The sequence below is a fragment of the Pseudophryne corroboree genome, chromosome 7 (genome assembly GCF_028390025.1).
Source record: "Pseudophryne corroboree isolate aPseCor3 chromosome 7, aPseCor3.hap2, whole genome shotgun sequence".
Taxonomy (NCBI): Eukaryota; Metazoa; Chordata; class Amphibia; order Anura; family Myobatrachidae; genus Pseudophryne; species Pseudophryne corroboree.
The window spans coordinates 148,115,341-148,142,757 of record NC_086450.1 but is presented as its reverse complement, the minus strand read 5'-3'; the positions used below and the strand labels follow the sequence as shown (position 1 = coordinate 148,142,757).

Here is a 27,417-nt window from a genome sequence, read left to right as displayed (position 1 = left end):
AGGTCCCTTACCCAGGCATCTTGGCAGGAACCGTCCCAGACGTGGCTGTAGTGACGTAACCGAGCTCCCACCACGAAATCCCCTCAGGGTGGGTGGGCACCGTCATGCCGAAGTCTTTGTGGAAGCTGAACTGGTGCTCTGTTCCTGAGAGCCAGCAACAGCTGATTTCTTAGGTTTAGCTCTGGAGCCTCTACCTGCATTGGCACCCCTAGCCCTAGAACAAAATCTGGAGGACCAAAAGGACTGAGTAGATGGTCCCGGGTAGGTACGCCTAGCAGGCGAAGCCCCAGAAGAGAGAAATGTGGATTTCCCAGCAGTAGCTTTGGGGATCCATGTGTCCAATATAGCTCTGAAGAGCCATTCACCTGTGAAGGGAAGAGATTCAACATTACGTTTGAAGTCAGCGTCTGCCATCCACTGACGCAACCATATGGCACTGAGTGCAGACACAGCCGTAGCAGTGGTTCTAGCATTTATATTGCCAATCTCTTTTTGGGAGTCACAGAGGACTCTTGCTGTATCCTGAATGTGTTTTAGGAAAGTTACAGTAGTAACCAAGGTCATATCACCCGAAAGACCCTCCTGAATCTGAGTAGCCCATGTCTGAATCGTATGTGTCATCCAGCAATCAGCAATGACCGGTCTTTGAGCTACACCTGCAGCAGTGTAGATAGATTTCAGAGTGGTCTCAATTTCCTATCCCCTGGGTCCTTTACCGTAAAAGAGCCCGGAGCAGGGAGCACCACCTTTTTAGAAAGGCGAGAGACTGAGACGTCTACTGCTGGAGATTCTTCCCAGACTTTCCTTCCTTCAGGGGCAAATGGGAAGGTATTTAAAAACCTTTTGAACACCTGATATTTTTTATCTGGATTTTTCCAGGCTAATTTAAATAAATCATCCAATTCCTTGGAATCAGGAAAAGTGACTGTCAGTTTGTCTTGAGGGAGGAAAAATGACTGCTGATCAGTACCACCCTCCAGGGGGAGCTTAACACATCCCTTATGGCCAATATGAGGGGTTCTATACCCTGTGTAGGGGTGGAATCCCCACTAATGGGATCCCCATCATCCATATCCACCTGTACATCATCATCATCATAATCTGATAAAATTGCAGGTAAAGCACGTTTTTGTGCACCTGTAGTAGACAGCAGGGGATGGGAAGCATCAGCCTTGGCAGTTAGGCTGGCTACTGCTTGTTGTAGTTCTTGTGTTTTGTTGGCATTGGCAGTGAGCTGAGATGACATATCTGACATCATAGTTTTTATAGCGCCCAGCCAGGAAGGCTCTGGATTCTCCCCCATGTTGTTATCAGCATTTTGTGATGACTGACTACACTGCTCACAGGATATGGAGCTTTATGAAATAGGGGAGAATCTGGCATTACACACATTGCATGACTTCTGTTTCACCATAACGAATTACAGAAACAATACAAATACACCACAGATTAAATACAAGTTTGCCCTATTGAATGTGAGAGGAGACACAGAAGACACTAACGCACCCAATGCTATACAGCCACAGTGAGACTGTCAGTGTTTTATGTAGTAACATATAACAGTTATACCGCTGTACAGAAAATTCCCCAGAGGAATGTAAACTGTGCACTAATAGCGGCTCTCCCCCTCTACACCCGGTACCAGTGATCCTGTGACCGTTTGGAGGAGCTGGATGAGGCTGCTGCTGCTTATGCAGAGGAAGGTGCCAACATGCCGCTGAGCCGCTCTGATGTAGCTGCGGCTGCAAGGGCTAAGGCGCAGTGTCCCGCTGAACAAACAGCCCCTCAGGACAGTGGTCCTGCAGCGGAGAAGCGGCTCAGCACCTCATGAGGCCGGTGACCGTCTCCTCCCCTAACTCCCACAGCGCAGGTGTGCTGTTGCCCAAACAACATACCGAAATAAGTAAAAGTTTAAATGAAATTGAAGAAAAACTCTGGAGCTTGCAGAGTGTGCATCCTCTCCTGAGTGCACTTTTTTTTAAACTACCTGTGGGAGGTGGCATAGAGGGGAGGAGCCAGCACACTCAGTTGAAGAAATTTAAAGTCCACTGGCTCCTTTGGACCTGTCTATACCCTATCGTACTAAACTGTCCTTAATATCGCTTATGGATGCTAGAGAAATATGCATTGATACACAAGGATCGCAATTAATGTTACAAGAAATGCTCTATGCTATTATTGTGTACACTAGTTGTGAATAATTAGCTCCCGGGAGTACTATTTGTATTTTTATATTTGATTTTTATTAATAAAACACATATTTTATATTTTGATTGTGCCTTCCTGAAGCGCCAGATGTAGCACTTTTTTAAAGATAGCTGAAAGGCACTGGGTTTCTATGAAAATAAAATATATATATAATTTATAAAAGAATCAGTTTGGCATGCAGAAGCAAGTTAAATCCACTTGATTGTGGAAAAAGAAAATTGTGATTTAATTTGTTTGCATTTCAGAGAATATACCCAATAAAACAGTTTATTTGATTTCTTTATTTACTGTTTGTTGCCACTGTATTTTTTTTATTCCTTGTTTGTGTTACTGCTCAGATGACCTACAGAGTGTGTCCTCCCCAGATCCAAATGTCTTGTTGCATTTTCAAATTGCAGTCTTATTGGAAAATAGGAGAGAATGGCTACATAAGAAGGAGAACATATTGGACTGATGTGACTGTTCGGTGCTCAGGTAAAGAGACGCCTGCCCACATGACAGCCCATTAGTGTGGTCAACCATGGATGTCACACTGACCCATTTAATCCAGGAAATATTTATCAGCCTCAGAACTGACTTTCACACTGAATTAATATTCAGTTTGAAAGGCTTAAATTCATTTTGAAGTAATTAGGTAACTGAGCCCTGTTTATGTCAGTCAGAAAGTCATTGCTAGGTTCAGAGACAGACACATATCTTGGGTCCTTGACAGTATGCCCAAGGGCATAGCTACCATAGGTGCAGGGAGTGCTGCTGCTATGGGGCCCAGAGATGAGAGAGGCCCACCTTCTCTGTCATAGTTACATGTGTTATATACAGGACAGTTGTCACCATTGGGTGGTACATAGGGGCCCACACAAACTTTTGACTTGGGGCCTGCAATATATCTAGGTATGCTCCTAGACCTCGAATGTGGTATAAAATGAACTAGAGGGTGGTATAATGTGACACAATATGAACTGGGGGAACTGTAATGTGACATAATATTAACTGGGGACACTGTATGTCATAATGTGAGTAGGGGGTACTGTGTTACATAATGTGTACTGGCAGCACTACAGTATGACATAACATGAACTTGGGCACTACTATGGTTCATAAAATAAACAAGGGCACTACTGTGGGGCATAACATTAACTAGGTCACTACTATGAGGCACAAAAATAACAACTGCTGTAGAGAGGTGTCTTTCTAGAAGCATTGGGATGGGGGCCCCTTCAAAATGTTGCTATGGGGCCCACAAAGTTCTGGCTAAGTACATGAGTATGCCCCCCATAAAGGCATTTGGATTGACTACCGCAGTGATGTCATTAGTTCTTAGTGAAGTGATAGGCAGAATATTGGTTTAGTTTACAAAATGGCCACCTGTATTGAATGCATGTGACATCGTTTGCAGAAAAGATAACCAAGAAATGTTGTGGAGATTTGAAAGTTGTCAAATGTAACTATTGTTCAGTAAACAGCTAAATGCCAAGTCAATAGTGCATTTTCATGCTGAGGCCAGCTCAGCTGAGGTTACGAGAGGCTGCCTGGGCCAGTTCTGTATCCTGAACATTACCTGCTCACAATAGGACATTTGTACAGATTTCCCATCGCTGCGGGTGCAGTCTAAAAGCCGAGTTTTTATTCCTTCTCCACAGATAGCCTTTTCACTGAGCTGACAGGTGCTCCACTCTGAAACAACCAACACAACCTATTTACATACAGAAACCTCAATACAAATGTATTATCCCTACACACTACATTGTTGACCCCTTAAGCACCACCTGAATCTGAAATAACAGAATTCATATTCTGTCACTTCTAACATTCTGAGTTTCTCTCTCATGGATCCCTTCCTGTATATTCAACAGAAACAACATTATGGTAAGAAATTATTAATGGAGCAATGATGTTCTCTTAATATGAAAAGCCACACTTTCAGAAAAAGAATACAATTGGTGGACCTAATACACATATTTACACTTTTTTGTTCAAGATGGCATGTATCAAAAAGCTAATCTGGACTCTCACATATATCTTCCCTGGACTGCTAAGGAGCAAGGATTTAAAGCAATTGGGATTCTCTTGGTGACAGATTGTAGTGCAGCAAAAATGGTGACCGTCCAGGGCCCAAAGCGAACCACATGGATACATCTGAGTGAGATTACAAGTAATAGGAATGCCCCCAGATTACAAACAAAATACCAGATTGTTATGAATCTGTATGTACAGCCAGTAGTTTGGGGGCCAAGAAGCAGCAGTAAAGAGCCCAGGTTCTTCTCAGAAGCCTTATGGGGCCCACACACGGTGCTATTTGTCCTAGGTGAAGATTCGAGCTATACAATCTGTGCTATGCGATTTGGACTAAGTGAGGTATGCTATTTTAAACTACATCCGATTTTGAATACACTACAATGTACTATGTGTGCTGTAGTACAGACATACCTGCCTGCACATACTACTGTATTTTGCCTTGAGATATGGACTAGACGGGAGCTCGTATCGCATCGCAAGGGACAATACACACGGTGCTATTTGAACTAGATGCAATGCTATTTGAACAAAAAAGTTCAAATAGCATGCAATAATTGTACCATGTATTGCTAGTGGCTCTTGTTTATGAAACAGCTTGCACATGTTTTCAAGTTTTTGCTATCCATTAATTATATACACACAACATATTACACAGTATCTTACAAAGAATGATTAATCAGTAGAAACTAAAGTCTAAATTATCTAACATACAAAGGGGCTGGAGCAGAGTGAGCACTATACCAGCTACTACAGTATGTATGTACAGTTGTGTCCTCCCTCATCCTTGTTGCCTACATGACTATTTGCGACAATATGAATGTGAAAATGGTGCCTGTGGCTGTGTGCTGGCACGTGCGTATGCATTGGTACTAGGAATACATTGGTGCGTATGCACCAGCAACATTTTGAGGAAAGTAATGTATTTAATATTCGCTAACCTAAGACCTGGGTTCAATAATCCCAGACAGTACAGCCATGACCAAAAGTTTTGAGAGTGACACAAATATTTATTTTCACATAGTCTGCTGCCTCAGGTTTTATGATGGCAATTTCAACATACGCCAGAATGTCATGAAGAGTGATCAGATGAATTGCAATTAATTGCAAAGTCCCTCTTTGCCATGACAATGAACTTAATCACAAAAACATTATTTCCACTGCATTTCAGCCCTGCCGCAAAAGGACCAGCTGACATGTCAGTGATTCTCTTGTTGACACAGGTGGGAGTGTTGGTGAGGACAAGGCTGGAGATCCCTCTGTCATGCTGATTGAGTTAGAATAACAGACTGGAAGCTTTAAAAGGAGGGTGGTGCTTGAAATCATTGTTCTTCCTTTTATAACCATGGTTACCTGCAAGGAAACATGTGCAGTCATCATTGCTTTGCACAAAAAGGGCTTCACAAGCAAGAATATTGCTGCTAGTAAGATTGCACCTAAACCATTTATCGGATCATCAAGAACTTCAAGGAGAGAGGTTCAATAGTTGTGACGCAGACTTCAGGGTGCCCAAGAACATACAGTAAGCGCAAGGACCGTATCCTAAATTTGATTCAGCTGCGGGATCAGGGCACCACCAGTGCAGAGCTGCTCAGGAATGGCAGCAGGCAGGTGTGAGCGCATCTGCACGCACAGTGAGGCAAAGACTTTTGGAGGATGGCTTGGTCTCAAGAAGGACAGCAAAGAAACCACTTATCTCCAGGAAAAACATCAGGAACAGAATGATAGTATGCAAAAGGTACAGAGATTGGACTGCTGAGGACTGGGATAAAGTCATTTTCTCTGATTAATCCCATTTTATATTGTTTCAGACATCTGGAAAAACGCTTGTCTGGAGAAGGAAACGTGAGTGCTACCATCAATCCTGTGTCATGCCAACAGTAAAGCATCCTGAGACCATTCATGTGTGGGGTTGCTTCTCAGCCAAGGGAGTGGGCTCACTCACAATTTTGCCTAAGAGCACAGCCATGAATAAGAATAGAACCAAAACATTTTCCAAGAGCAACTTCTCCCAACCATCCAAGAACAAGTTTGGTGATGAACAATGGCCCTCATTCCGAGTTGTTCGCTCGTTAGTGGTTTACGCAACGGAGCGATTTGTCGCAAACTGCGCATGCGCAATGTTCGCAGTGCATCTGCGCCAAGTAAATTTGCCAAAAAGTTAGGTATTTTACTCACGGCTTAACGAAGAAATTTCTTCGTTCTGGTGATCGGAGTGTGATTGACAGGAAGTGGGTGTTTCTGGGTGGAAACTGGCCGTTTTATGGGTGTGTGCGAAAAAACGCTGACGTTTCTGGGAAAAACGCGGGAGTGGCTGGAGAAACGCGGGAGTGTCTGGGCGAACGCTGGGTGTGTTTGTGACGTCAAACCAGGAACGAAACTGACTGAACTGATCGCAGTGGCAGAGTAAGTCCCGAGCTACTCAGAAACTGCAAAGAAATTTCTATTCGCAATTATGTGAATCTTTCGTTCGCAATTCTGCAAAGCTAATATTCACTCCCAGTAGGCGGCGGCTTAGCGTGTGCAAAGCTGCTAAAAGCAGCTAGCGAGTGAACAACTCGGAATGAGGGCCCATGCCTTTTCCAACATGATGGAGCACCCTGCCATTAGGCAAAAGTAATAAGCAAGTGGCTCGGGGAACAGAACATCATAATTTTAGGTCCATGGAATCCCACTGAGAAATCCTCAAGAGGTGGGTGGACAAACAAAACCCACAAATTCTGACAAATGGCAAGCATTGATAAGGCAAGAATGGGCAGCCATTAGTATGTGGCCCAGAAGTTGATTGACAGCATGCCAGAGCAAATTGCAAAGGTCTTGAAAAAGAAGGGTCAACACTGCAAATATTGACTCTTTGCATAAACTTAATGAAATTGTCAATTAAAGCCTTTGACACTAATGAAATGCTTGTAATTTTACTTCAGTATACCATAGTAACATCTAACAAAAATGTCTAAAGACACTGAAGCATTAAACTTTGTGAGAACCAATACTTTTGTCTTTCTCAAAATTTTTGGCCGTGGCTATACACCAACTACAGATTCCCCATAAGCTGTTGGGACAATTCCGAATCTGATATTCAAAATACAAGTCCAGTGTTACTCAGCACTATATTTAGTGTGTGAGGGGAATGTGAAAAGGAGGGAATTAGTGTGACTGGAATCTGGATGTAAAATTGTTAGTTCTGAGGTTATATAAGGGAATTGGTGAACTGGTTTAACAAGTGGTTCAGGAATAGTGAATAGTGACTTATTTAGAGTAATAGAATGTAAATTATTACAGGAAAAGAAACCGTTAACTGTATAATTTATAACTGAAGGGTAAACATACAGTCAGAACTTAAAAACATAACAGGGTACCTACAGTACACAATGGCATTTAAAGAGGGAATTTGCTAGCTAAAGTGATATTAAGTGATAATATTGATAAGTTATGTATGGGGACAAAACTTTGAAAGGGGGAAATTGTTAAAGTATATACAGGTTGAGTCTCCCTTATCCAAAATGCTTGGTACCAGAGGTATTTTGGATATGGGATTTTTCCGTATTTTGGAATAATTGCATACCATAATGAGATATCATGGTGATGGGACCTAAATCTAAGCACAGAATGCATTTATGTTACATATACACATTATACACACAGCCTGAAGGTAATTTTAGCCAATATTTTTTATAACTTTGTGCATTAAACAAAGTGTGTCTACATTCACACAATTCATTTATGTTTCATATACACCTTATACACACAGCCTGAAGGTCATTTAATACAATATTTTTAATAACTTTGTGTATTAAACAAAGTTTGTGTACATTGAGCCATCAAAAAACAAAGGTTTCACTATCTCACTCTCCCTCAAAAAAGTCCGTATTTCGGAATATTCCGTATTTCGGAATATTTGGATATGGGATACTCAACCTGTATAACTATCTAATCTTGTTGAGTAAAGTTACTGATAGTAATGTAACAACTATATTTTGTCATGATCATTTTCTATAATTTTTAAGTAGGTTACTGTATATCCAAAATAATTATTGGGTGGAGTGTTAATTTATAAGGTCTAGGGGACTAATGGACATACTTTAGTAAAAACCAATTTATTTGCACCAACTCTCTTTTTTTCTTTTGTAATAAAATTACACAAAATATCCCGCATTCTTGGAAGAGAATAGCTCAGGTAGAGGCACAGAAACAGAAATCATCCCAGTTAGTTTGTGTGACCCTGTCACCCCTCCAGGAAGATAATTACAGGTGAGCGGTGTTACATTTACTCCTTATTACACCTGCAGTGAGTGGGAAAGAATTGGGCATTCTAACATAGGCTGCGCAAGACAAGGGCCATTTGCTCAATAATAGATACAAGCACCATAGCAACTACTGTAGATGTATACATTTCAGCGAAAGCCTTATTATTTGTGGGAAGACAACGGCAGATGCAAACAGCAGATGATGGTTGCCAACACTAGTGAAACTTTTATGATTTTCCCATTCTGATAGATGCTTTCTTTGTTGCTTGAGTATATATACTGTAGATATAAGTATACTCTTTTTTTTTTTGTTCATTTCCATATTTTTCCCTGAACATACAGTAGTTTTTTTCTGCTACAGTATATTAGAGAAATGTTTATATTTTATTGATGCACAAGAGAAAATGTGTATTTCACAAGCAAAACAAGTACTGTAGTTTGGAGCATAGGTGTATATGATGCACTGTTAGCTGCCGTTGCTGAGCTCAGTCTATAGGTGAAAATGTTACTTTGTATTTTTTTTTTGGTCCAAATTATGCCCATTTTCCAACCAACTCCTCATCAGCCCCATGTCTTCTAGGGCTAGTTCTATTAAAAGACAAGTTAACTTACTGTGCCAGCAGATTTTGCTACCGCGAGAGGAAACGAGCACCCGGAGAGTAATTACAGTATATGAGCACAGACTGAATAAACAAACTCTGTACAGATAGTGGTCAGAATCATATTCATGACCCCAGCACTATGAAATAGCAGATCTAAATGGCCCTACACATATAAAGATCCGCCGCCGAGCTGCCCGACGGCGGATACGGCCGACCCGGCGGGGGGGGGGGGGGGGGGGGCAGTGATGGGGGGAGTGAAGTTTCTTCACTCCCCCCGTCACCCGGCTCCATTGAAGTGCAGGCAAATATGGACGAGATTGTCTATATTGGCCTGCATGCACAGCCGACGGGGCACCAGCGATGAACGAGCGCGGGGCCGCGCATCGTTCATCACTTGTGCCTCGGCAGGGCCGTCTTTTCGTATGGGCTCAATGGGCACTTGCCCAAGGGCCCCAGATGTCTAAGGGGCCTAGGCTGATAGCTGAGGGTCCCCTCTTTCCAGGGGTACCAGATTTTTGAAAATCGGGCCTAGGGAACTTGAGATATTCAACTTCTAAGTAGTGGTCCCCATCCGAGCCTGTTAATTGCTCTTCCCAGCCAGATATCTCGGGTTCTGTCTGACTTAAGAGTTTTTCTGAGGGTATACTCCAAAAGCTGGGACTCTCCCCTTTCGGTGGACACTGGCAGCTTGTCTCTACTATGCCCAGAACCAGAAATATCAGCCTCCCAGCAGTTGGTCCCTGCTCCAGCTCCACATGCCTGGTATGCAGTTTTAGATTTTAATTGGTGGTTTGCTCTGGCTCCTGAGCTCTTATCTCCAAGTCCCCAGTATCTCCTGAAAGGTGGGACTCTCTAGTTTCTAATCCCACTAAAAGCTAAGAAATCTATATCCAGGAAATGGAGATATCTGCAGTCAAGCAAGCTGTCCTCCCACCAGAAAATGATGAATATTAAGCCCACTCCACTATCCACCCCTCCCCTGTGTATTAAATGCCCCGTACCACCCTGTAAGTCATGTACTGGGGCCCCTTCATTCAGCCCAATGCCCCTTTTACAGTTTAGTGTTCTCCCTCCCCATCTCCCACCATCTGTGCAGTAAAGGAGTAATTAGCAGAAATTACTGCTCCAGGTCCTACATGTTGAGCGGAAGATAGAACACCCCCTACCGCCCGTGGGACATCAAAGCTGCCGCTGATAGCACCCCCCACCTCTACTGCTGGAGGATGGATAGGGGCCCCAGTGCATTGCTTTGCCCAGGGGCCTACACTGCTGTTAAGACAGCCCTGGTGCCTCCATACTTAAAGATATGAACGTTGGGGGTAATTCCAAGTTGATCGTAGCAGGAAACTTTTTAGCAGTTGGGCAAAACCATGTGCTCTGCAGGGGAGGCAGATTTAACATGTGCAGAGAGAGTTTGATTTGGGTGTGGTGTGTTCAATCTGCAATCTAAATTGCAGTGTAAAATTAATGCAGCCAGTATTTACCCTGCACAGAAACAAAATAACCCACCCAAATCTAACTCTCTCTGCACATGTTATATCTGCCACACCTGCAGTGCACATGGTTTTGCCCAACTGCTAAAATATTTCCTGCTGCAATCAACTTGGAATTTGGGGCACTTTTGGAATTTTAATTTTTGACCAAAATCGATGGGTCCGGAGCTTAGGGAATTTCTCAAATGCTGCAAAACGGTTGAAGCTCCTGTTCAAAAATCATGCTCCGAAATCAACTTCTGTCACCCCAGTGATACATTTTGGGATGGTACCTAAAGTTTAAGTAGAAATTGGGGCACTTTTGGAATTTTCATTTTTGACCAAAATCGATGGGTCCGGGGCTTAGGGAATTTCTCATATGCCGCAAAATGGTTGAAGCTCCTGTTCAAAAATCATGCTCCGAAATCAACTTCTGTCACCTCAGTGATGTATTTTGGGAAGGTACCTTAAGTTTAAAGCAGAAATTGGGGAACTTTTGGAATTTTCATTTTTGACCAAAATTGATGAGTCCGAGGCTTAGGGAATTTCTCATATGCCGCAAAACGGTTGAAGCTCCTGTTCAAAAATCATGCTCCGTAATCAACTTGTCACCTCAGTGATACATTTTGGGATGGTACATAAAGTTTAAAGCAGAAATTGGGGCACCTTTGGAATATTCATATTTGACCAAAATCGATGGGTCCGGGGCTTAGGGAATGTCTCATATGCCGCAAAACGGTTGAAGCTCCTGTTCAAAAATCATGCTCCGAAATCAACTTCTGTCACCTCAGTGATACATTTTGGGATTGTACCTAAAGTTTAAAGCAGAAATTGGGGCAATTTTGGAATTTTTATTTTTGACCAAAATCGATGGGTCCGGGGGCTTAGGAAATTTCTCATATGCTGCAAAACGGTTGAAGCTCCTGTTCAAAAATCATGCTCCGAAATCAACTTCTGTCACCTCAGTGATACATTTTGGGAAGGTACCTAAAGTTTAAAGCAGAAATTGGGGCACTTTTGGAATTTTCATTTTTGACCAAAATTGATGGGTCCGGGGCTTAGGGAATTTCTCATATGCCGCAAAACAGTTGAAGCTCCTGTTCAAAAATCATGCTCCGAAATCAACTTCTGTCACCTCAGTGATACATTTTGTGAATTACCCCCCTTATCTCGTTCAATAATGAACAAGATCGTTCATATCTTTGAGGAATATCGGCCAGTGTGCAGGGCCTATAACTACTGAGCCAGTGCTTTTCATAGCCTTAAGCAACAGGGCTGATTTACAAACAGTTTATTTTGGTGAAAACGTTGCACGGAGCCACCGCAACCAATCAGCAATTAGCATTCAAAAGGAACCAATCAGCAATAAGCTTGAATCTGTCCAGCTGTTAGGTGTTAGCGAGTATAGTGAAAATGTTGCACCTACAGAAAATGTTATGCTACGCTATGAAATGAGCCCTGCTGTGACTAATAGGAGCTATCTCAGCAGAAAGAATGGAGCTTAGCACAGTGGGGTGGATACCAGCACCAGATAACAACAGATGCTGTACTGGAATATGTAATCATTATTAGATTTGATGGTAATGGATGGCATATTAACCGTAATTAAACAATTACATTGATTTCGGCCAAATGAATTACATTTTATCTTTGTTTCATAATTGATTTAAATACAGTAATTTGCATTTAAATTAAAAGTCTGTTTTCCATTGTAATAAGCTAATAAAATGTCTGAATATTTTTTTTTAATTGATTCTGCTTCATAAAATGTGATGTGCTTTCCTTAAGAGGTACTTGGTGGCTCTTGAATAGCAGGACATTTAAATATGACATTAAAAATATAAAAATATAAATGTGAAATAAAAAAAACCTTAAACAAAAAGTTACCCTGTTACCAGCAGTAAAATAAAAGTACTTTCCCAAAAATTCACGGAGGATGAAATGTACATAGCTGAAGCCTGCAGGCATACTATTGGGACGGTGGGACCCTAGAGATCTCTCTAGTCACCAGACACACTTGCTTTATAAAGAGGTGGGACAGGTGTAACATGTGCAGGGAGAGTTAGATTTGGATGAGGTGTGTTCAAACTGAAATCTAAATTGCAGTGTAAAAATAAAGCAGCCAGTATTTACCCTGCACAGAAACAAAATAACCCACCCAAATCTAACTCTCTCTGCACGTTATATCTGCCCCACCTGCAATGCACATTAGAGAAAGATTTTGCTGCTGCGATCAGGTCTGAATTATTCCCTCAGAACGGTGGATGCAAGTCCCGTCGCGATACCATGCGCAGCAGTTCTGCAAAGATATGGCAATGTTGCAGCCATACATAGACACATCATTGGACGAAAATCAGTCGCAGCATCGCTAATCTGAGCAACCCTCAGAATGTCTGTTGGAAGCAAGCTGCTGGGGCCAGTTGAACTGCATACACAGACGCAGTCACAGACTCCCGAAACAATCATGATATGCCTGCGCAGTCCAGTAACATGGAAAAAAACAAAACGCTAAATTTCACAAATATCGCTATTGCGTCCACCTTTGAATCATGCCCTCTGTGTCCAAGCTGTCTTCTGTTATTTCAATAAGGCTGACTATATTTTAAACTATATAAATGCAGCATAATTCATAGAAAAAGCACAGTTATAAAGAGGTTTTGTATGAACAGTTGACGGTTACACTGCCGACAGACAAAATGTCGACAGTTTAATGCCGACGTGTCAGTACCAACTCAGTAGAAATGGGGTTTAAAGCATGGTAAGCATGTTGGCATTATAACTTTAACTCATACTGTTTATCACTATGTGACTGCACTGACCCCCTCGGCATCACACCGTCAACATTTTGATTGTCGACGATGAAGATGTCAAATTGTTATCTACATCCCTCTCCTTTACCACCTTATGTCAATGATATTGATCTACATAAGTAAATCTTGATTTTTGCAGTGTTAATCACAGGTGTGCTTTGGTCATTCCTTAAAAAGAATGCTCTGAATTTAACCACCTACTCCAATCAGTTGGTGTACAGTTGGCAAATGAAATGAACATGCACAAATCAAGGGACTTTCAAAGAGGATTTCTCACTGCAACTCATTTTGTTTGTATTTTGCCAACATGGCTTCACAGTGAATCCCTGCACAACCCAGGGTTTATGTTTCATAGCAGGAGCTCAGGGAGAAGGGAGCTAAAATATTTATACTGTATATACTAGAGATGAGCGGATTCGGTTTTACTCGGTTTTACTCGGTTCTCAAAACCGACCCTTATTGGCTATCCAAAACACGTGACATCCGTGAGCCAATTAGATGCCGTTTTGAGAACCGAGTAAAACCGAGTAAAACCGAACCCGCTCATCTCTAGTATATACAGTATATACTGTATCTTGCATGGAATTTAGTCAAAAGGTCAACAATGACATGTGAATACCACAATGTCTACAGTTATGGTATCCACATTGTTAGAACGTGGGCATTAGTGTTAGGCTGCGGGCGGGTGGGTTCAGATTAGGCTGCGTGTGGGTGAGTTCGGATAAGGCTGCAGGCGGGTTTGATTTAGGCATTGGGGGAAGGTTAGGGTTAGGCTGTGTGTGTGTGGGGAGAGGTTAGGGTTAGGCAGTAAAGGGAGAATTAAGGTCAGGTGTAGGGATTAAGCAAGGGGTGGGGGGAAATACTCGCCTGAATGCCAGAGGATCAGGGGTCTGACCTGGAAGTCACAGTCACATGACCGCTGGGACCCAGAAGCCACTACAGCTGTCAGGAACATGCAACTCACTGGCTGGGCCCCCAGAGACCAATGCAAACATTGTAACATGTCAACAATTCACTACTGTTTACAGGGTCGCCGACATTATGACCATGTTGACATTCTTATGTCGACATATACCCAACCCATGGTGCATAAACATACTTTGAATGCCGGGTATGTTAAACATTTTATACACAGACAGAAAATGAAACACTGTCAGTCATCTCGCTGTAAGAAGTAGAACTGTGGGCCTGATTAAGAAGTGGATAGCTGAGAGAATGCACATTGGGAGCAATAATTAGCAAACTGTGCATGTGCAGCCCAAAAGAATTACTTGATAGACACGTATGAAAAACAAAAATAAGGTAAAAAAATACCCAAAGGTATTCGGGCGCTGTGAGGCGAGTTGCTTAGCTAAGCAGCAGCCAATAATACGGGAAAGTCACTCCCTGGAGGGAAACTGTAAGAGAAAAGGAGGCTGCGCTATCAGAGGAAAGAACAATGTCAATCACTAAATGTGTAATTTAAAACAATTTATTAAAAAACAATAATTCATTAAAAAGCAGTACTTCTGTGCAAGATAATATGCCAAATATATGCAAAAAATGGGTTTTACCAATTATATGCAAGAGTTGGAGTTTACCCAAGGTATTGGTACAGGACTGATGGTTTATATTCTATAGGATCCGTTCCACATTTTGCCCATGAATGATACGTCCAGTTATAATCCACTATGGAGAGTCCCTTTTAGATGGTGATTAGGAGAGTCCATGAAAAAGTTCCATATGCCGCTAGAGGGTTAATGCAGTGTCCCATAAATGGTGAATACCTCATGCAGTGCGGAGATAGGATGGTGCCTCTCTCGGACTCCTCTGGATAGCTGGTTAACGGTTTGGGCTGGTTCGGGTCCAATTCAAAGATGTCCTGTTCCAAAGGGTAAGTGCCTGACGCGTTTCGCTGCATAGACCTTGCAGCTTTTTCAAAGGTGTACTCTGCTGTCTGGGTTTTGGCTTTATATACCCTAGACAAAATGGTGGCTTATTTGGCACCTGGATGCACATTTCCTGTTTAACACTGACATATCTCTTTCTAATCATTAAAACAACAAAAATGTGTATAGGAGACAGACCTACTTATATGGGAAAACCTATAGTGATGTAAGACTTTTATTTCAACTGCTAATACATACTTTTCATTTCCTTGAAAATTTAACATGGAATACATTGGTCCAATCAAAGGATTTGTTTACTACTTTGTAGTCATGGAAACCTTTCCAAACATCATTTCATAGGTTGGATTGGAAATCATATGATCAATGTCAGTCATGTGACTGAAGTCACATGATAAGTGGAATATCATCTGATGTACTTACAGAGTGTATAGTGAATAGAGTGCTTTTTATTTTTGAGTTTATGAGCAGTGGCAGCTACTGACTAATTAAATTAATCTCTAATTCATAACCCTTCTGGTGGAAATGCCACGGAGGTCCGGCGTCTACTCCCGGACTGTTGTCATAGCAACAGCAACCGGAAGTGACGTGACGTCTAAAGCGGCCAATGAGCGTTCCCGAGCCGTCGCCATAGTGACGCGGCTCGGGGTGGGCGGATGGTAATCCCCGTGTAACTGGAGGCTTAACTCCTCCCCTCCCCGTCACCATGACGACGCGGCCCTTAGCCGCGTCCTCCTCGGCCGGGTAGCTTGTTCTTGTATGGCAGACATACATGTCACTTCCGGCCGGTACCCATGGAGACCTCAGCTAACTCGTCCTTCACGGGCTGGTGTTCACGTAAGGACGGGTAGCTGGATCTTGTGTGTGAAATATGTGTGTCACTTCCGGCCGGTCCCCATGGAAACCCCAGCTGACTCGTCTTTAACGGACGGATTATAATTAAGTAAGCAGCAGAATGTATATACTTTTGGGCCGGTAACCATGGCAACCATATAAAGCTGAATATGCTTAAAGGTTCTCTATTTTACACTCAAAGATTTTTAATGTATACATGACTCAATGGCTGTTATTCTGGAAACCTGCTTTTATCTAATTGAGCCAGCAGACATCATATAGACAGATCATATACAAGACTGAATCACAAATATTAAACCATTGCACCTCATCTAGGGGAACTAGTGGTTTATACTTAGAGGCTCTTAATATCAATCTTATGTTATGAAAATCTGAAGCAAACAAACAGTTTAATTGCTAATAGGCTTAAATCCCTAACAGCTGGATACATCGGGAAACAAGTTATTTCTCCAAGTAGAAAGGACAGGAACAATAGATTGAACTGAATATATGTATTATAACTTGGTGCCAAGTAATTTTCTTTTTAGTAAACAAATCCTTTGATTGGACCAATGTATTCCATGTTAAATTTTCAAGGAAATGAAAAGTATGTATTAGCAGTTGAAATAAAAGTCTTACATCACTATAGGTTTTACCATATAAGTAGGTCTGTCTCCTATACACATTTTTGTTGTTTTAATGATTAGAAAGAGATATGTCAGTGTTAAACAGGAAATGTGCATCCAGGTGCCAATTAAGCCACCATTTTGTCTAGGGTATATAAAGCCAAAACCCAGACAGCAGAGTACACCTTTAAAAAAGCTGCAAGGTCTATGCAGCGAAACGCGTCAGGCACTTACCCTTTGGAACAGGACATCTTTGAATTGGACCCGAACCAGCCCAAACCGTTGACCAGCTATCCAGAGGAGTCCGAGAGAGGCACCATCCTATCTCCGCACTGCATGAGGTATTCACCATTTATGGGACACTGCATTAACCCTCTAGCGGCATATGGAACTTTTTCATGGACTCTCCTAATCACCATCTAAAAGGGACTCTCCATAGTGGATTATAACTGGACGTATCATTCATGGGCAAAATGTGGAACGGATCCTATAGAATATAAACCATCAGTCCTGTACCAATACCTTGGGTAAACTCCAACTCTTGCATATAATTGGTAAAACCCATTTTTTGCATATATTTGGCATATTATCTTGCACAGAAGTACTGCTTTTTAATGAATTATTGTTTTTTAATAAATTGTTTTAAATTACACATTTAGTGATTGACATTGTTCTTTCCTCTGATAGCGCAGCCTCCTTTTTTCTTACGTATGAAAAACAGACTGCGATGGCATATGCATTTATATATGCCACTGCTATTACTTGAGGCGGCTTCTGCAATCCATGGGCAGTTCAGGGTGGAGACTGGTACTGTAGGTGACCTAAAGAGGAGGTGTCAGGGCGTGTTTCAGCATGCGGATGTGATCTCATTCGCAGCACCGCAGCCACAGTGGCCATATCTTAAGAAAGTTACAAGGGAGATTCTACGCCAGGCAGGGTCTGCAACCGATGGTGCATCGATGGTGGAGAGACTGGAGCCACCGGCGCACTTGAGCATTGGTCACATATGCAAAGTGGGCATTGCAGGGTTTGTGAAATCCATCACATGGTAGTGCACAAGGGGAATGCTTAAACTAAAATCTACATAGAAATTGCAGCCGCACATGATCTGCGTTCACCTCTGAAGCTGGTCTACTCTATGTCTTCACAGAGATTTTTGTTGAAGAAAATGAAATTTGTAAACAGTGCTATGGGATTTCAGTCGTCAACTCCTATGATCATCATCATTTTTCAGATATGGACAAGTATTAATGTATCAAGTACGACCTGTAATGATGCATGTACTAAGTGCATTAATGGGCATAAGAAATGTACAATTAAAAATTCTTCTCATATTGAATCATTAAACCAGTTAATGACTAAACACAGATTCTGAAAATGATACTACTGATTTTATAGGTTCAAAAAAATATACTGCTACAGACAATTAAGTGTCACATTACTTTCAAGAAAGCGTAATGTTGTAGAATATTAATCATCAAAAATGTTCAAATGCATCATTATTTTACTTAACAGCACAGTTGTTTTCTCTTTTCACGTTATAATAATCCATAGGCCAAGTTTTTGTTTTATTCTCTTTTAATTTTTTTTTAAACCTCCTGGTGACTGTCACATATAGGCTGGGATGTAATAAATTTCGAGTTCGGCGCCCATGGCCATTTTTTTTTTAAAGGAGCAATTATTTACAGTACAACTTATGGTTTAGCTTTGTAAATGATTGCCCCTTTAAACAACCGTCCAAGTTCAGCTGGCATCCCACATAGCTGCCGAACTTGGACTTCATTACATCCCACCCATAGTATGGGACAATTATGTGATACACTGTGGACCAGATTCAGAGTTGTAATCCTGTTTTCATTTTTGCAGTTGAGTGATTATTGGCAGTCCGCTCATGTGTCTGAGTCATGCCGAATGTTCCTCGATGGTCTTGCGTTGGTGGTCAAAAGATAATTAATTCACAAAGTGATTGACAGGCAAGGACCATTTGGGGGAGATAATGGGAAGCGGTGTCAAAAACGCAGGTGTGTCACTACTGCTTTTGGGTTATGTCTCTAATCCCGTACGTAGTAACTCAGAAGGATGACAATCGACTGATTGGCAAGTGATGCTCGTCCTTGCATGCAGCCATTGGGATTTGCAAAGACCCTGGTGGTCGTCTCAATGCAAATCCAAACGGAAGGTACACTTGCATATTTTTGCACAGCAGCTGCGTACAAATTCTCAGGTGCCAATGCATTTGTGTACATATCTGAATCGGGTGTGGTATTGAAGGTCAACAGTAACTAGGTCGACAATGTCTAGGTCGACCACTATTGGTCGACAGTAACTAGGTCGACAGGGTGTCTAGGTCGACAGGATCTTTAGGTCGACATGTTCTAGGTCGACAGGTCAAAAGGTCGACATGAGTTTTTTATGTTATTTTGGTGTCATTTTCTTCGTAGAGTGACCGGGAACCCCAATTAGAGCACCGCGTCTGTTCGCCATGCTTCGGGCATGGTGCCTTTGCTTCGCTCGGCACAGATTACCGTTCCAATCGTAGTCCACGTGGATCGTTAAGTATGAACAGGTTCAAGAATAGAAAAAAATTGTGAAAAACTCATGTCGACCTTTTGACCTGTCGACCTAGAACATGTCGACATAAAGACCCTGTCGCCCTAGACACTCTGTTGACCTAGTTACTGTCGACCAATAGTGGTCGACCTAGACATTGTCAACCTAGTTACTGTCGACTTAGAGACCGGATCCCATCTGAATCAGGCCCTTAGCAGATTGTCAATGACAACCTTGTTCTGCAGAATTGAAAGGTGTTATAAAAGGGCACAGCCAGTGATGTCACAGAAATGTAACTGAAAACTTTTTAGCTTGTTACAGTACAAAACAGTGCTCTGTCATTTAGATGTGAGATGTAGCTTCGATAAGATGTAAGATGGGACATAAACAGCCCCAATGCATTGGCAGTGAGCAGGTAAGTCCCTGTTTTTGTATCAGCTACAACTTCATTAGTCAAATGAGCAAATCTGAAGACTTGTGGTAGTCCAATGAGAGACGATTGGTTCTCACTACAGGACATTTGAATGGACGAGTGTAATGAGCCAATCTGGGCTTGCAGCATTATTTCCCCACACAACTTTAATAGCTACAGTATATATTTGTTATCCCCAAGCAGGATGGCTCAGTAAGATGGCTGAGGTTGATGATTCAAGAACTCCTGGATGGAAGAAGATGTCAGAGACTGGAAAAGCGCAGCAGAAAGAGACGTGTCAAGCCAGAAGACATTAGAAGGGGCAGAAGAAGCTGGGTGCACCAAATTCAAAAAATGAGACACCATATGCAATATAAAAAAGAAGCAAACAGGGCACAGAGACTAAAAGGCATGTGGGTGCAAACGTTTTATCATGATCTCCCCCCTGCTGTTGGCATCACAAGTGGCCAGATCAAGTAAGGCTCATGGGGCACCATCTTATTTTTTGGTCACTATACCTATAGCACCAACACTTAGGCCAGTCCAGGCATTAAGACTATGCACTAGCCCCAGTTCTAGACATCAAACCTGTGACCTCCATTTGTCCTGGATACTATGCCCACAAACTCCTCATTAGGCCTGTGTTGCTGTCCAGGCTCCAAGTCCTGTTCACTTATGGCATCTTTGTGGGCCACACCCTTTATACTGTCCACAAACTTTAGTGGTTGAATCAGCTGCATAGTCCCAGGGCAATGCCTCAAACCACCGGTTTCCCACCAAAAGTTACATTTTCCAATAAACCACTTCCTATGGACCTGACATTTCTCCTTGATCTACCAGTCCCATTAAAGGTAGGTTTGTGATTTTCAGCTTTGTTACTTACTATTACTATTGTATATATTGTCCGTTGGTCATTTATTTTTTTGTATTTGCAGCGTCTTCTTCATTCTATGGATTTGTGGCACTAAAGAGAGAGTTAGGGCAGTGCTCTACACCTATTAATTTATTTGTTAAATTGTGCAGCATAACTGACCACATATACTGTATATGTTAGGGTCATCAATCAAGAACATTGGTTCTGCCCTTTTGTCCTTGTGAGGTATCTGTGCGAGAGCTCTCTTTCATGGTGAATGTTATAGAGCCCTGGGACCAGGTCAGAGTTAAAGAGGCTGCAACTTCCTCAGCGCTCTAATCCAGATGTATGCCTTATGCACACCCAATCTTTGTCACACCTACCTTTAGTACTCATGCTCTTACTTTGGAGTGAAGACCTTGGTGATTCTAAAGGTTCTGGTGTTACAGTCTGCAGTTCTACATTAGTCAATGCAATTAGACCAGGTAGGCCCCTTTTACGTTGAAGTGTAATGTGAAGGTAAGACTGCACAGTGTATTATAACTTTACGCATGACAGAAATGCACATTTTGGGGTGTAGCAGTTTTTTATCATTTATTTTTAAGCTTTTCTTTCCTTTTGGTCACATGACGTCTCCCACTTATCCATATCCTCCAACTGTACCTTTTTAGCAGGTACAGTACCGTTTTATATGGTCTATACCGATTTTTGGCTCTCCAAACTTCCATTGAAAGTATAGGAAAAGGGTCATGACCACACACCCTTTACCTGTGGCCACTCCCCCTTTTGTAATTTGTACGGATTTTTAGGTGTAAAATGTTGGAGGGTATGCTTATGTTTATGAATTCATGGGGGTCATTCCGAGTTGTTCGCTCGGTAAATTTTTTCGCATCGCAGCGATTTTCCGCTTAGTGCGACTGCGCCAAGTAAATTTGCTATGCATTTAGGAATTTTACTCACGGCTTTTTCATCGTTCTGTTGATCGTAGTGTGATTGACAGGAAGTGGGTGTTTCTGGGCGGAAACTCGCTGTTTTATGGGTGTGTGTGAAAAAACGCTACAGTTTCTGGGAAAAACGCGGGAGTGGCTGGAGAAACAGAGGAGTGTCTGGGCGAACGCTGGGTGTGTTTATGACGTCAAACCAGGAACGACAAGCACTGAACTGATCGCAGATGCCGAGTAAGTCTGGAGCTACTCAGAAACTGCTAAGAGAGGTGTAATCGCAATATTGCGAATACGTCGTTCGCAATTTTAAGAAGCTAAGATTCACTCCCAGTAGGCGGCGGCTTAGCGTGAGTAAATCTGCTAAAAGCAGCTTGCGAGCGAACAACTCGGAATGAGGGCCCATATGCCATAGGCAAAGAAGAAAAATGCAAAACAGGCAATTATTTTTCCCTTTAGGTGCACTGTAAAATCTACCCTGATCAGAGTAAATTGTGGACTATTCACCTTTAAAATACACAGCCATTTAATTATGCATGTTGCATAAATATCTGAGTATCTCCAGCAGGGATATATATATATCCTCTGCCCTGCTACAATTGGTTTAGTTACCTTATGCAATTAAATTGGCTCAATAAATCCTGCTACAATTCCCAGTGAGTGACAGAAATATAAAACATCCTCTTCAATAAAATATACAGTGAATATATAAAAAAAAGGATCAAATGAATGAATAATGAATGATAACATTTAGAGGGGAATCATTCACTCTCATACCTGTGACATTATACTGATAGTGGAAACAATTACTGTTCAGGACGCATGGCTCAGTTTCTGAGTCCTTAGGACAGGGCTTTATGCTAGCAGGAAATCTCAGAGGAAATCTTGTCCTTGACCTCAGTGAGACAGAGTCGCACAGCTGATAGAGAAAACAGGGAAAAGATTGTTAATATCAGGATCATTACATTCAGTCTCCACAAAAGTACTAGAAGATATTCCCAGATATACTGTTCATACATATCTGCAATATTTTACAAACCTTGACAGAGCTCAAGATCAGGGGTGTAACTCGGGGGCTGCAGGCTGCAGCAGGGTCAGGAGTCTGAAGAACAGGTCAGGTGGGGGATATAGGGAAATATAGCAGGAGGAATAGAAAGCAGATTGCCAAAACATGAGTAGAAAAAATTAAGTCGGGTTTTTGACATGTTCCTGACAATGGAACTGGCAATATAGCTGTATGATGAAGGTGCCCATTATGTATCAATAATTTTCTATAAACCTGCAGACATCTCTGCATGGTTTTTTTTTTTTAAACATTTTATTTACAACAAGAAAGACTGAGAAATCCACAATACATGATACAGAATCAGTAGCATAATAAAATATGAATGGCAGTCTTCATGGCGTTGGTTTTTCAAATAATTTGTGCATATTTAAACAGATAAACAAAATTTCTCCCCTGACGGGGAGCATATACATGGAGAAAACAGGAACTTCAGGGAGTAATGAGAAAGGGGGGGAGAATAAAGAGAGAGGGAGAGAGAAGGGACAACAGGACCGTGCTATGCCACATTAGAAGCAAAACATCGTATATATCCATAAAGAGTGTATACACTAAACACAATATGAGCATACCTTCGGGTTACGTAACAATGCATATCCAAAAGAAATCTGGAGGGGCGGGACGGCGCCCGGAGGGAGGGCTCGGCTGCAACCTGGTCGGAGGCCTGTCAGGTGGGGTCAAAGGAATGGTATGGGTCTCATAGTGGGGGAGACATCGCGATTAACCAGGGACCCCAAACGAGCTCAAATTTGTGGGGACAGTCATGCAGGTAATAAGTGATTTTTTTCCATATTAGCTACGAACCAGATATAGTTATTTAGGGCTGGAATAGTGGGAGGGGCAATGGTTTTCCAATTTTTAGCTATTAAAGATTTAGCCGCTACTAATATATGAGAAAATAATTTATTCAAGAGGGGGTCAAGGTCTGGATGTGGACGGGCCAGTAGAAACATCCATGGGTCCAATGTGAGCCTAAGTCCAGATAAGGAGTTCAGTATGTCAAGTACTTTTTTCCAGTAGTTAACAATACGAGGACAGGTCCACCAAATGTGGAGGAGAGTACCACGTTGACCGCATCCCCGCCAGCAGACCGGGGTGGCAGAGGGAAACATCCGAGATAGTTTGTCTGGGGTATAATACCACCGATAATACAATTTATAGGATGTCTCCTTGAGTCGGGTAGAGATAGAGCTTTTAGCGATGCCCTCCCGCACTTCTTCCCAACAGGCTTCGTCTGGAGGGGGACCCAGGTCCCTCTCCCACTCCCGTTCATGGCGGGTCTGCGGTCCAGAGGAGGTCCCAACCAACATGGTATATATTTGCGAGATTAGACCTCTGCTTATGGGTTTTGCAAGACATAGAGACTCAAAGGGAGTGAGGTCCCGTTGAGCGTCGGCCTGAGGCAGGGAGAGGAGGAAATGACGAAGTTGAAAATATTCAAAAAAGGGAGGGGACAGTGAGGGAAATTTGGATTTAATATCGTCTATTGATATCCAATGGCCTTGTAGGGATAGGTCGTGGGCCACAAGGATCCGGGCATTAAACCAGGATGTGAACTTACGGGAAGGGATCCCCGCGGGGAAATCCGGGTTGTCCCATAGGGGTGTAAGAGGGGAGTGTGAGGAGGACAGATCATATTTCGCAAGAGATTTGTGCCAGATAGATAGGTGAAATTTACGGGAGGGAGAGGTGTTTCTGAGTGCCAGCAGATGTGATTTGCCCAGGCCCCACAGCGAAGCCAGTGAACGAATTCCCATAGAAAGCGCAGTAAGATCAACCCAGGCGATACAGCCGCGGGGTACAAATGAGGCCACCATTTGACTTAGATGGCTGGCCAGATAATAAAATTTGACATCGGGGAATCCTCGACCCCCCTCGGAGCGGGGGAGCCGGAGCACGGTGAAGGCAATCCGTGGGGGTTTGTCGTTCCAGACAAACTTCACAAATGAGGCCTGGGCATCTCTGAGAACCTTCTCCGGTACCCTCACAGGTAGAGTTTGGAAGAGGTACAGAAGTTGTGGCATAACTGTCATTTTGAGGGCAATAATCCTACCCAGCCAGGATATGATGTATGTCCTCCATCTTGCCAAATCAGATTTAATCTTGGTCAGTAACCGCGGGAAATTTTCAGAGTAGAGGGAATTATAATGAGAGGTAATATAAACACCTAGGTACTTAATCTTATTGGTCTGCCAACGAAGGTCATAGGAGGACTGCAGGGAGCGTTTGAGGTCTCCAGGTACATGAAGTAACATGGCTTCAGATTTAGTAAAATTTATTTTATAGCCTGACAGGGAGCCATATTCCTCTATAATCCGATATAGGGCGGGGAGGGAAGACTGCGGCTGAGTGAGAGATAGTAGTACATCGTCGGCGAAGAGCGAGATCTTGGACTCCTGTGAGCCCACCTGCACTCCCCGAACACTACCGGACTTTCTTATCATAGCCGCCAATGGCTCAATGACCATGGCAAACACCAGGGGGGAGAGAGGACACCCCTGCCTAGTCCCATTAGCTAACGGGAAGGAGGGGGACAGTATTCCGTTGGTAAGGACCTTTGCTATTGGAGAGGAGTAGAGGGCAGAGACCCCAGTCAGAAATTCCGCCGATATCCCGAACGCCTGTAGAGTCTGAAATAAGAATGGCCAAGAGATACGGTCGAACGCCTTCTCAGCGTCGAGAGAGAGGATAATAGATGGGGTTTGCCTGCCATTCAACAATTGGATAATGTCAATCGCTTTTCTAGTGTTGTCCCTGGCCTGGCGTCCTGGGATAAATCCCACCTGGTCATAATGTATCAGATCAGGAAGCACACCATTGAGGCGGGTAGCCAAGATCTTTGCATATATTTTAATGTCTAGGTTCAATAAGGATATCGGGCGATAGTTAGCGCAATTTCGTGGATCTCTGCCCTCTTTATGGATGACTATAACTCTAGCCTCCAGCATAGTACTTGGGAATGGAGTGCCATGTAGTACTGCATTGAACAATACCCTGAGATGGGGGACCAACAAGGGGGCAAATTTTTTGTAGTAAGAGGCCGAGAAGCCATCGGGGCCAGGGGCTTTAGAAGATTTCAGATTTCTCAGAACGGCCGTTATTTCTTCCTCTGTGATATCTCTATTCAGCTCCACAGAGTCGATGTCAGATAGTTGAGGGAGATCGGCTCGGCGTAAGAATTCTGAGATTAACGCGTCAGGGGGGCCAGGATTTGGAGCAGTGGAGTTTAAATTATATAGCTTAGTGTAGTAATCCCGGAACACCCTGTTTATACCCCCTGGGTCATACGTGACTTCGCCAGAGTCGGTGTGCACCGCTAGGATATTATTTCGTGAACGTTGTGCTCTAAGACGGGAAGCCAGGATTCTATCGGCTTTGTCGCCTCTCTCGTAGAAGGTCTGGTTAAGTCTCTGAAGAGTCCTTGCCGTACGTTCCGACAGAGAGAGTGACATTGCATTCCTAGCTTCTAACAGGGGCTCTAGATTAGACGGAGTAGGAGAGAGTTTATGTTGGCGCTCAAGGGCTTGAAGTTTAGTAGAGAGGGAAAGGAAGCTAAGCTCCCGGGATTTTTTAAGTCTAGCTGCCTGGTTAATCAAATGGCCACGTAGAACAGCTTTATGCGCCTCCCACAAAGTGGTTGGGGAAGTCTCCGGGAGATCATTGAGAAGAAAGTAGTCAGCAAGGCAGTCTTTAATTTGACAGGTAACTTCCTGGCTGTGTAGTATGGAATCGTTTAGACGCCAGGAAGCGGGGGGAGGGCGTGGGGCGATGGATTGGAGGTCAACAGTGATTGGGCAGTGGTCAGACCAAATCATAGGGAGAATACAGGCAGATTTCAGTTTAGAGGATAGATCCCGGCTGAGTAGGATCATGTCAATTCTAGAGTAGGACTTGTGTACAGAGGAAAAGAAGGTGTAGTCTCTGGTCAGTGGTTCAGATAGCCTGAAAGAGTCAAATAGCAAGTGAAGTTTCAGTAGATCTAGCAGAGCAAGAGATGCCAAGGTCGGGCGGGGGCGATTAGGAGACCGAGAAAGAGGAGGGGAGGACCTATCCAGGGAGGCATCCAGCACCTCATTAAAACCTCCTGCGACTATGACCTCCCCTCTACCAAGTCTAGTCAAATGTGCACTCAGCCTCCCGAAGAATGTAGCTTGATTTTGATTTGGGGCATAGATATTAACAAGGGTACATAGGCTATCGTTTAGTTTCCCAACAAGGATAAGCCATCTACCTGATTTATCTGCATGACTGTCCAACAATTCAAACGTAAGGTGGGCAGCTATCAGAGTGGAGACCCCCCTCTTCTTGCGTGTAGCATCACATGCGTGAAATGTAAGGGGGTAAGCTTTGGATTTTAAATCAGGGTGAAGGGATTTCTTAAAGTGGGTTTCCTGTAGGAAAACCAAGTCACCTTTGGCCTGTTTAAGGGAGAGAAACAGCTTGGTGCGTTTGTTAGGGCTGTTCAAACCTTTAACGTTGTGCGAATAAACTTTAAGAGCCATGGCCGACCAGGTTTCGAAACGCTTCATCACCTCCTTCCGGACACCGCAACCCTATGAGAAACCAGAACAAAAACATTGTAAATATATACGATACACGGCAAACAGTTTTACACGGACGGACAAAAAAAGGATATGAACACAAAAACAGAGACAGAGACAGGGGGAACAAAACATGGAAAAGACAGGGAAGAGGGGAAGGTTGGAGACCAGAAGAAACTACATCTGGCCAAACGTGCCGGTCAGGGGAAAACCAAAGGGGGTCACTAAGTGACAATGACCGGACTCGGGTATAAGACCCAGTTATGGGGACGCGGCCTGGTCGGGCCAGGTGCATCAGGAGTGACGGGCACTCATCATGGTGCCCCAAGTCCGGGACCTAATATTTAAGGGGTATATGA

The 27,417-nt window shown here is 43.0% G+C and overlaps 1 protein-coding gene across 5 annotated transcripts in view; it reads right to left on the bottom strand.

The window, feature by feature from the left end:
- The window catches only part of THSD7B (thrombospondin type 1 domain containing 7B), a 1,210,507-nt gene that overhangs the window by 91,981 nt on the left and 1,091,109 nt on the right, over positions 1 to 27,417 (bottom strand). For all 5 annotated transcript variants that reach the window (XM_063933719.1, XM_063933721.1, XM_063933718.1 and 2 more), the window contains 2 exons: positions 22,232 to 22,373; positions 3,767 to 3,882 (listed from right to left, as the gene is read on the bottom strand). In XM_063933719.1, the coding sequence (XP_063789789.1) occupies positions 3,767 to 3,882; positions 22,232 to 22,373 (258 nt within the window). The remainder of the gene's footprint in view (positions 1 to 3,766; positions 3,883 to 22,231; positions 22,374 to 27,417) is intronic.